General features: G+C 37.2%; 1 protein-coding gene across 2 annotated transcripts in view; it reads left to right on the forward strand.

The window, feature by feature from the left end:
- plcl1 (phospholipase C like 1) overlaps positions 1–8,488 on the forward strand; it is a 304,098-nt gene extending 295,610 nt beyond the window's left edge. For both annotated transcript variants that reach the window (XM_060827410.1, XM_060827411.1), the window contains one exon: positions 5,723–8,488. In XM_060827410.1, the coding sequence (XP_060683393.1) occupies positions 5,723–5,851 (129 nt within the window). In that variant the 3' untranslated portion in view covers positions 5,852–8,488. The remainder of the gene's footprint in view (positions 1–5,722) is intronic.
- The last annotated feature ends 3,426 nt before the right edge of the window (positions 8,489–11,914 follow it).

Genomic DNA, 11,914 nt, shown 5'->3' on the forward strand with positions numbered 1-11,914 from the left:
CCAAAAAAATTGTTCATCACTGCTCTTGTTTTCTGTCACTTAGCCAAATTCATATCTATGCCACCACTGCCTCTTTAATTCCATGGGCTTCAAGCTTCAAGCCCATTATGTGAGACTTTTTCAGATATTTTTTACAGGTGCCTATTGACTACACCAACCACACTATTGTTGATAACTATCTCTGGTACCTCATCAAAAAACTCAGATTAGTTTGTAAAAACTATGTATTCGTGTTTTTCCTGTATTTCTAATTGTCAACTGAAATGAGAAAAGAACTGTTTTACAAGCCAAGGATGGCTGAAGGATTTCTACTTGTTTAAGCAGTGTAAAGAGTGGTTGCAGACTAACTGGAGCTGAGTGGCTGTGTACCATTAGAGCTTTGTTTGGTAAAAGTAACTGATTAGTCTGAGAACTAGTGACCAGCTATCAATGACAAAGGCCTTCTACTTGCCAAGAACTATGTGATTGGCTTACAAGTAGTTAAACAGCTTGAAACTATGAGCAAGATACAGAAATGATCTCCAGCTAAATAGTTGTTTCTGTTCTCTGCAATAGGAGCCACATTAAGGTTGAAGGAAACCAGTTGATCTTTCCTTTGACAGTTGCTGTAAGCTGTGACTTTACAAGTGAACCAACCATCCTTTGCTTCTTGCAAACCAGTGAAAGCCTTCTGAGAAGGAAGACTGAGAAATAGTGGTCTGAACATCACAAGAATGTCAGCAACTCTGCAAACAAGATCTGCTGAATGATCTTCCCAGTCTTCCCCCTGTCCATAACACCTGTGTTTCTGTCTGTGTTTGTCTGTGAGTGTGTCTAATAAGGGGTTTATAAGCAGATTGGAGTTTTAATTATTGAAGTTATATTCCAGCAATTCATGATTGTTTACCTGTAGCTAGAGTCTAATTACCTAGAATAAATAGTCATTTTTGCAAAGTTGAGAAACCTGGTGTGCACTTTCTATCAACCTGGGTCTGAAAATTAGGTAAATTGGGCATCTTTACATACTTTTTAAATCTTTAACCTTTGTAATGACTCTGGAAGTCGTGGTACTTGATTTTCAGTTTATACCCAAGTGAGGCAAGGCAAACTTAAGCACGATTTGTCTTTTGCAAAACTCTACAAATAGAGTCATAGAGATGTACAGCTTGGAAACATAGAGTTATAGAGATTGACGGTCCAACCCGTCAATGCATACCAGATATCCCAACCCAATCTAGTCCCACCTGCCAGCACCTGGCCCATATCCCTCCAAACTCTTCCTATTCATATACCCATCCAATGCCTCTTAAATGTTGCAATTGTACCAGCCTCCACCACATCCTCTGGCAGCTCATTCCATACCACCCTGTGTGTGAAAAAGTTGCCCCGTAGGTCTCTTTTATATCTTTCCCCTCTCTTTACTTTTGCTGGAGATGTTCTTAATTTATCAAAGTGACTATCAATTTTATCCTGGATTGTCCTTTGTAAAGATTTTCCCACCAGCAAAATTAAATTAATTGGCCTGTAGTTTCTGGGTTTATCCTTTTAATTGTGAATGGGCTTATGGAAGTAAATAGCTTACCCCTACATTTAGTTTATATGGTCATATACTAGTTCATCTACAATGTTTACTCTTACTTACTTGAAACACAGCCCATCCGGCCCTGGTAACATGCCAACTTTAAGGATAGCCAATCTTTGTATATCAACTTTTCATCAATTTTTAGCCCATCCAGTATTACAACTACCTCCTGTTTCACTATGACTCTAACAACATCTTGTTCCTTAGTAAAAAGAGATGCATCTCAGCTTTGATTTCTGCCTCCATGCATAGATTCTCCATTTGGTCCCTAACAGGTCTCATCTCTTCTTTTATTAGCCTTGTTCTATTTATATGTCTATATGGAAAAACAGGTGGCGTGGTAGCTCAGTGGTTAGCACAGCCTCACTTCTAGCCACAGATGACTCTCTGCCTAGAGTTTGCACATTCTCCATGTGTGGGTTTCCTCCAGGTGCTGTGGTTTCCTCCCATAGTCCAAATATATGCAGGTCGGGTGGATTGGTCATAGGAAATGTAGGGGTAGGGTAGGAGCACAGGTCTGGTTGAGATGGTCTTCAGTGGGTCAGTGTGGACTATAGACTGGTGAGCCTGACATCAGTGATGGGCAAGTTGGTTGAGGGAATCATGAGGGACAGAATTTACATATATTTGGAAAGGCAAGGAATGATTAGGGATAGTCAATATGGCTTTGTGCATAGGAAATCATGTCTCACTAACTTGATCGAGATTTTTGGAAAAGTAACAAGGAAGATTGATGAGGGCAGAGCAGTGGATATGATCTATATGGATTTCAGTCAGGCGTTTGACAAATTTCCTCATGTTAGACTGGTTAACAAGGTTAGGTCTTGTGGAATAGGGAGAACTAGCCATTTGGATATAGAACTGGCTCAAAGATAGAAGACAGCGGGTGGTGGTGGATGGTTGCTTTTCAGACTGGAGACTTGTGACAGTCATGTGCCACAATGATTAGTGCTGGATCATTTATATAAATGATTTGGATGTGAACATAGAAGGGATAGTTAGTAAGTTTGCAGATGACACCAGGATCAGAGGTGTAGTGGGCAGTGAATGTGGTTACCTCAAGTACAGCGGGATCTTGATCAGATAGGCCAATGGGCCGAGGAGTGGCAGATGGAGTTTAATTTAGATAAATGTGAGGTGCTGCAGATCAGGACAGAACTTGTACACTTAATGGTAAAGTCCTGGGGAGTGTTGCTGAACAAAGAGACCTTGGAGTGCAGGTTCTTGGTTCTTTAAAAGTGGAGTTACAGATATATAGAATAGTGAAGAAGGTGTTGGTATGCTTGTCTTTATTGGTCAGTGCATTGAGTATAGGAGTTGAAAGGACATATTGTGGCTGTACAGGATATTGGTTAGGCCACTTTAAGAATACTGTTTTTAATTCTGGTCTCCCTTGTGTAGGAAGAATGTTGTGAAACTTGAAAGGGTTCAGAAAAAATTGACAAGGATGGTTCCAGGGTTGGAGGATTTGAGCAAGAGGGAGAGGCTGAATAGGCTGGGGCTATTTTTCCCCCAGTGTTAGATGTTGAAGGGTGATGTTATTGAGGTTTATAAAATCATGAGGTGCATGGATAGGGTAAATAGGCAAGGTCTTTTCCCTGGGGAGTGGGAGTCCAAAACTAGAGGACATAGGTTCATGATGGGAGGGGAAAGATTTAAAAGGGACCTAAGGGGCAACTTTTTCATTCAGAGAGTCGTGCATGTGTAAAATGAAATGTCTGCGAAAGTGATGGAGGCTGGCACATTGCAACATTTAAGATTAATCCGGATGGGTATATGAATAGGAAGGGTTTCAAGGGATATGGGCCAAATGCTGGCAAATGGGGCTAGATTCATGTAGGATATCTGTTCAGCATGGACAAGTTGGACCATAGGATCTGTTTCCGTGTTGTATATCTCTGTGACCCAATGACTCATTCTCTGTGCCTTTCTTACTTTCGTTTTTCACTTCCCTCTGAAAATTTGATGTTTAGTTTCTCACCTGTATTAGTAGTCTGAAATCTGTAATGTGTACCTTTTTTCCTGTCTCCTCTCAGTCTCTATTTCTTTTGACCTCCTGGCTTTATCATCTCATGACTTTCATCTGGCATTAATTGGCCTAACTTTTCGTGTCTTTGGGAATGAATCTTGATCATGTGCAAACCACCTCACCTTTAAAGACAGACCATTATTACAATACAATTTTGTCTGTCAATCAGTAATTTCAATTTATAAGGCACTGATCTGTTCAGATCCCACTGAATTAGCCTCGTCCAACCATGTATTTTACTCTCAATTATTCTTTTATCATAACATTTAGATTAACTATGAAAAAGAACAACAATCACTGTTTCCTAAGGTTCCCATATTAACACTTGATACATTTTCCTACCAAATTCCCCAGACCCAGATCATAAAAGTATATGGAGGTGACTGGTACAAGGTCTTAAAGTGAAATTTAGGATGTTTCAGCATAAACCAAGGAAGTAAAGTAGGTATTGAGTTGTGATATGGAAGTGTCAGTGTTGGACTGGGGTGGACAAAGTTAAAAATCACAAAACATCAGGTTATAGTCCAACAGGTTCTACCTGGTAAAGGAGCACACTCCAAAAGCTATTACTTCCAAATAAACCTGTTGGACTATAACCTGTTGTGTGATTTTTAACTTAGTTATTGAGTGACAGTGTAAAGCCTTATGATACTGAAGTTTTAAAAGAATTTATGAAAAACAAATTTAAAATACAAAGCATATTAGAAACTTATCAGCAGAATATGAGACTTGGGGAGAATTTAAGAAATGATACAGTAAAAAATCTCACTTCAAAGAGCATTTTTTTGAAGGAACAGACAAGTTCTAATGAAAAATCAACGATCTGAAATGAGAACTCTGTTTTCTCTCCGGAGAAACTACCTTAGCTGCTGAGTATTTCCACCACTTTTTTTATTTCAGATTTCCAGCGCCAGGTATTTTGTTTGGTAATACAGGGATAATGCAAGAAATGTACATACAAACTTTAAGCACATTATAACATGCCTCATAACAGTCTTATTCATAAAATAAAAACACAAGGTGTTTAAGGAATATTGGTAACTTGGTGTGTAGTTGGGTTACTACAAAATCTGAAATGGAACTTTGTCCAAGAACAGATTTTCTGCCCTTCCCTCTGCTTCTTTCAGTATTGCACTTTTCATTTACTTGTAGGAGCTCTTAATTTCAACATCAATAAGCAATGAACAATGTGACGAGGAAAAAAATACATATGGTGGTTTCCCTTGTCTTCCTCATATAAATCTTCTTCCCAAGCAGCTGTGGTCCCTTGGGGTTTTAACTCTTCCACCATCAAAACTGAAAATTCACTAATTCCAAAGTTGGCCATGGCTCAACCCTGGGATAGGGTACTCGAAAGATAGCCACTCCCTGAGGAATCAAATGACCCTGCTACCCTGGAAAAACTTGGTAGCTTGGCAACACAGTAAACATGATTGTAGCAGACTTCAGGGCATAATCTGGTGCAAATACAGTTAATTGCAGTTAAATGCGAAGTGATACACTTTAGAATAACCAACATGTTATTGATGTCTAATGGTACAATTCTGAGAGGTGGAAGACCATGGAAACCTGGGATGCATATTCCCAACTACTTGGAGGTAGTTGGGAGAATTGATAAAATGGATTAGAAAGGATTTAGAATACTTGGTTTACTAAATAGGGACAATCAATTCAAGATTAAGGAAATTATGTTAAATCTTCTCAGTAATATGGTGAGGCCTCAGCTTGTGTATTTTGTATGTTTTGAATAATCACATTTTTAAAAGTCAAGGAAAATGTGTTGGCAAGAATACAGGAGAGGTTTGACAGAGTGATACATGCAATAATTGTAGTCTATGAGCCTTGCTGAGAGGCCTGTGCAGCAGCAACGTTGGAGAGAGTGATGGCCCTATGAATGTGCAATAGCGGACGGAAAATGGTGATACTTGCCCTTGCAAAGCACAGAATATAATGAACTTTCTTCCTGCTCTGCTGGATATTATGTTTTGCTTGGGATACTGCACTGGCCCAGGCTGCTGTCTCTTTATATGCACTATTGGTGACTGTTTAAAGTGAACTTGGTAGATGAACATGTTTGTAAACATAGTAAAATATTAGTGAATTAATGTAACATTGTCCTTTGATATATGCAGGGCCAAGGGGATTTACTGAAAAATGCTAAGAATGAGGCACTGGAAAACATGAAGCAAATCCAAACTGCTTGTGTCTCATGTGGACTGAGCAAGTCAACAAGTGGAAGTGCATCGATCAAATCCAAATAAAGCCTTCAGGAAATACAGAAAAAGAAAATAGAGGATGGAATGAAAGTCCTCATAATTCCAACGCCAGACTCAGTACCTTGATGATGGAGTCAGAACTACTGCTAGTAGTTAACAACCAAGTTGTTATTTCCCTGGGTGATACTGAAAATACTAACAAAACCTTTAAAAAGTACAAATTTTATGGCATATACCATAATAAAATAATTCAAGGAAAAATATATTAAAGCAATATATCTAACATTCATATAAACGCCTTTGAACTTGCATTTTTGGCCCATTTAAAAGAAAGGATGAGAACAGGAACTACCAAAATCACAATCAGCATGCACGTTCCTTTATGTTTTTCATAGTTATTATGCATGTATTAGCTTTTAAATACATTTTAATAAGAACAAAAATATTTCACTGTACATTTTTGTTATGCATAACAGTATTTTTTCTGTTGTGAGGCTTTTGTATGTAAATGCTGCTTTTATTTTAAAACAACTGCTCATATATATGTTGGGGACATCTTTCAAAATATATTCTGAAATGTCCTACTCACTCACTCTGTACACAGCTGAGGAACAAAGTCAAGCCTGGATTCCGTAATCAGAAAGCCTCAAATATAAAAGAAAGGTTTACCAAAGTAGAGCAAAATGATTTGTTTAATAGATTAACTTCTGAGGAATATAGATATCACTTTGTGACAAATACAAGTTGTAACTAACTTAAGATTTTCAGTTGTTTTGCTGAAATTTATGAAAAAAGCAATGTTCTACATTGCTGTTCATCCTCTCAATTTTCAGGTGCTTACTCACTCTGCAAAATTTGCATATTCATCAATGCCTTACCAGTCTTTCCAGTGATTATCTGAGAGATACAGGAACCAGAAAGATCCTTGGTTGGTGCTGGATTACCCTATGTCATCCAGCATCTTGGAGTGATAAAATTGGCCAGAGTTCACACTATCCAGTTACTCTTTCTAGAAGGTGAAGACAGTTTGTGGGAAAAGTATCAACATCAATTGAATGCATTTAAGAGTAATATAGTCTGCCTATCATCAAGTGCCATACAGCAAAAGATAGTTAATTGGCTGAGGCAGAAAGAAATTTCCATAAATGTCTTCAAGGGTGGAGAGAAAAGAAGGAAATTCAACATGGAAAATATATTGCATGAGCTGTTTTTGCAGATGTATGATACATAACGGATATTTGCGAAAGTTGACCTTGCACTTGCATATGAAGTTTCAAAATAATTTGTTTCTTCAGAGGAGTAAGCATTTAGTCACTCAAGACAAGATAAATTTAGAAAATGAATGAACTGAAAACTATAGGTTCCAAATGAGGTGAATACACATCAAGAAGACTTTCCCACAGCTGCAACACTAATTGAGCTCTGTGCTTGGTAATCAAAGTTTGAACTAGACCCTGCATAGACATTTGTAATTGTGCTTCTCCTTTGGGACAGTGTTTTCAAATGTTGGTTATGTTGCCTGGAAGAATCAGGAAGAATGGCTTCCCTGTACTATCCAAGACCAACAATCAGCCTTAACATTGTTGTTATTGCAATTATCGAAGACCTTTGTGGGCCTAACCTTCCTATCTTCTCTAAACAAGTATCAATGCATGAGTCAGGCTGAACATACAAGGCAGAAGATTGGTAGAATGGGAGTAAATGGGACAACCAAATGATGTCATCCTGGAAAAGATGTTCCGGTCCATCCAGCCTGTCCCACACGATGCAATGGCTTGTGCTTTATGTATAGATTCCAACCACTACATGATCAGCCAAATTAAAGTCAACAAAGATCGGATAAGACCAGGCAAACTTGAAGGACAATGTCAGGGATGTTTATCTCTAACAATTGTACATCCATTCTCCCCAGTCCCACTTCCCAAGCTGCTTTGGCATTTAACTAGTCCAGAGTATCTCTGTGCTCCTGACAATGTCATGCTGTGCCTACCTTACATTGGGGATGATTTCCACCCCAGCTAGAAACTGCCCCAGCTCTTTATTGAAGGAGTTTCATGAAACAATGGCAGCCTACTTCAGAGGCCCACTGTTCTCAGGGAAAGGAACGCCACTGTGTGCTATTTTCAACAGTGCATTGAGTAAAAGAAGCTAGGTTTTTTCTCTTTAAAGCTATTTTCTGGATTTCAAAACAAGAAGTAGTGAAACAGTGGACAGTTAACAAGGACATTTTTGAAGGATTCTCATTTACTCATTTCCTTAGTATATTTCCTTTTTAATTTGCAAAGTTGTCATCTTCTGATTTCTCTGCTTTAGAGGACAGGTTTGTCCCATGCAGTCATTTGATATGGTCTGTAAAGAGATCAATAGATTTTTGAAGGTTGATGAACTCAAGTGATGTGGAGAAAGAGATTGAACATTAGGCATGATCTTACTGAAAGATGGAGCAGACTTGAAACATTGTATCACTTACTCCTGCTCCTCATTCTTATGATCCTAAATCTAGCACGCATTCAAATAACACGTCTTTGATCTGGGATGATACTTTAATTTTCGTTAAGTTTATTAAGGAGCTGTCTTTGAGAGTCAGTGTACAGTCACTACTACACATTCTTTAGATTTTTGTACCTATTTGATGATATAGCATTTCTTTTGTCTTTTCAATATGTTGCACTTAGTGTTTTTCAACAAATGGTTATTAGTCTTGTTAAAGTGTAGGGCTTACATATTGCAGTCCAGGTTGATCCTTTGTATACTGACTATACTTCAAATTATGTATATATTTTATCAACATTCAATTTGTAAATTTAATTATTGTTATTGACAAAGTTAAATATGCATTTATTAAATATATGTTTCCATTCATTCTATTTCCAAATAAATTAAAATATTGTAAATCTTGATGTTTTTTTCATTTAGATTAGCCAAGCAAATGTCATTCAAATGACTAATGCAGATATGTGGCAGCTTGTGAAATATAGAACTTCATAAGTACAATCCCATCAAATCCAAACTGTTCTTTGCCTATTCTGCTTAATATTTTTGTTTCTTAAATAACCAATTACAGTTTGGAAAATTTGTGGATGCGACAATAATAATAGTTTGTGACAGAGCGTGCCATCTTCTGACAACTTTCTTTCAAACTACCGTTTTAAGTTGTTTTGTGATCATCTTTCATTTTTGCCACTCGTAACCATCTTTGTAACTAGTGGAAATAATCTTTCACTACTTAACCCTTTGCTACCTTGAAAACTTCCTAACTGCAGCTGCGATAAAAGCTTGAAGCAATCTACTAAGGATTCTGGAAATCTAAAATAAAAACTGAAAATGCTGGACAAGCTCAGCAGGTCTGGCAGCATCTGTGGAGACAGAAGTGGTTAGCATTTCAAATCCAGTATGACTCTTCTTTGGAACAAACTTGGACTCAAAATATTAGCTCTGTTTCTGTCTTCACAAATGTTGCCAGACTATTAAGTTTGTCAAGAGCTTTTTTTATTGCAATAAAAGATGTCTAATGGATGTTCTGCAAATTCCTTAAATATCAAGTTAGAAATGCAGCTTCTACTGGTACTCATAGGGAAGTAAGAATTTCAGATAGCTGTTAAGATTTTTATTTAGGGATAGTACTTTTGTAATACATCTTAGAACATAATTAGTTTTGCACAGAAGTAAGTAATGGTCATTTGATCATACAAAACCTGAGTATTGTTGAAAAGCAATCTTTTGTCAAAGCTTTTTGCCTTGCACTCATCAAGATAATTTGCAAGAATACCAAAGTAATGAGGAGATAACATTTATAGTGAATGAGAGGAAAGTGTTGGATGGTTGCAAGTGGACTCTGATTGCTCGGGCATTGCTATGGAGAATGCATCAAACATGGCAGTTAACTGTCAGTTATCATTAATTGGTGTATTCTCCACAGCAACACCCCCTTCAATCAGAGTTCACTTGCCAACCAATCAGAAGCCTCTTCTCATACAGCCTAAATGTCATTTCTTCTTTGGTATTATGAGTTGTCCTGATGAGTGCAAGATGAAAAGCTTCAACAAAATATGTATTATTTTCACCAATACTCAATAGAAGTAAATGTTTAGATCTGATTTTTAACTTTTACAAATAAACAAATAACTTTGTTTATTGTAAAAGAAACTAACTCGTTTGGTGAATACACTGTGTGCTGTGGTGTTGTTTTGTTCAGAACAGCAAATATTCATGTTCAGTTCCTGCATTTTACTCATCTCATATGCTAGCAATGAGTTGAAGTTACATTGATTGTAGTGCATCAACAGATGTTATATAGGCTCAGGTCTAGATAGATCACTTGAGCGAGGTACTAGAGGGATGTTAGTGTCCATATTTGATGACAGTTAACAGGCTTCTAGAGAAGTTAAGTAAGATGAAGAAAAATATCTAAATGAGTGATTCTTTTGAAGAAAATGTAATTTAATTTTTTATGCAGAAGGGCAATAGCTGCAAGATTATTAATTTATCAAAAGAGTTGGCACAGTTTATTGCAGTATTTATTAATAGGTTACTTAATATCTGTAGTAAATGCATTTTGGATAAGTTATCTTGTTCGAAACCCATTCAACTAGCTTCTCATGCATTTATAAATGAGCAGAAACTGCTCTTATGTGAAATTTATTTTTTTTCTTCTTAGATATATTTTGTATTGAGAATATTAGAATGATCTATACACTAGTTAAAATTAGAGATGAAATCATAAGAAATAGGAGCACTATGCCATTAATGGTGATGTCATAAATGTGAAATATATATGTTTGAAGAAGTCACCGTATATTTTTAAGTCAGTGGTACTTACAGACATTTATTGTTAACTTCCAGTTTAGCATGCTAACGTTAAAATCCATCAGCCTCATGGCAAAAACATTAACCAATTTATTTTCAAATTTTTACGAAGGTTTACTAAATTTGAATTTCCATACCTTACTGTGTTTAACAAAATGCAGTTAAATTAAATATTTGATTAATTGTAATGAGATTCATATTTTAAGTGTGAAGAACAATTTGTTAAAGTAACATGTATTGAAGGTAACAGGTTTAAGACAACGATTCTCCATTACAAATTTGCTATCTCACCTGTGTCACAGTAATGACTCATCAAGATAAGTGTCTTTCAAATCAGAAGATCAGTAACTTCAGGCTGTCCTCATATACCTCCAATGGGCCTACTTCAGGGAAGTATAGGCAAAAAAGGGGCCTGATATTTTAAGGGGCCACAGGAGCAAGACTAGTGATAGATGTACCCACAATTTCCTTGTATGGCATACCTGATCCTGGGCCATTTTCCTTTGTGGGTGGAGGGGTGTGACAGGGGTGTGGGTAACCAGTTAGATTTAATTGTCCACTAAGGTCAGTCAGCAAAAACCAAGTGGAATTTTCCAGTGGGCTTGTAACGTTCGCCCCCTCCACCACTCAAGGCTGAAACGTAGCATGAAGATGGAGCTCACAGGCTGGGGAAACACGCTCAGGATACACCCTCTTTCTCTATCTGTGTTACCTGCATCGGCAACTTACACTTCAAATGGAGGACTGATTTGTCATTTGTGGAGGACTTCCTACTCGCCTTCAAACCTTAGGACTCTGCACCTTGGCTAATTTTGCTGAGGAAAGATTCCAAGAGGAGCCATCACAATGTCGGCTCAAGGCAGGAAAATGTGTCCAGCTTTAGGTCCAAACTTCAGCACATAAGTTCAGCCTCAGCCAAGCATGGTGTAATTCTGGGACTCTTCTGAGTGAAAGGCAAATGGGATACAATTTACCAAAAACAAAAAGGCGTAGGAATTATTTGTAAAAATATTTGGGAAAATTAGAAGTTTCTGACAAATTATTCACAATTTAATCCCATAATTGTCACTGTATTTCAAGCAATTACAATGTGAACTTTCATATAATTGCCATTTTTAATTCAGCTGGGAAGAGATGTCCATGAAACCATTGAGGACACTACACAATTCATTCAAAATCTGCCTACAACTATATTAATCATTGATAATTACCTCTATAATCACAGACTTAATTAATAGTTGCTGGATGGGACAACCATGTCTACTTCTTCAGCAATTTTAAATGGGATCAACTTGCATTATT

The sequence above is a fragment of the Hemiscyllium ocellatum genome, chromosome 7 (genome assembly GCF_020745735.1).
Source record: "Hemiscyllium ocellatum isolate sHemOce1 chromosome 7, sHemOce1.pat.X.cur, whole genome shotgun sequence".
Taxonomy (NCBI): Eukaryota; Metazoa; Chordata; class Chondrichthyes; order Orectolobiformes; family Hemiscylliidae; genus Hemiscyllium; species Hemiscyllium ocellatum.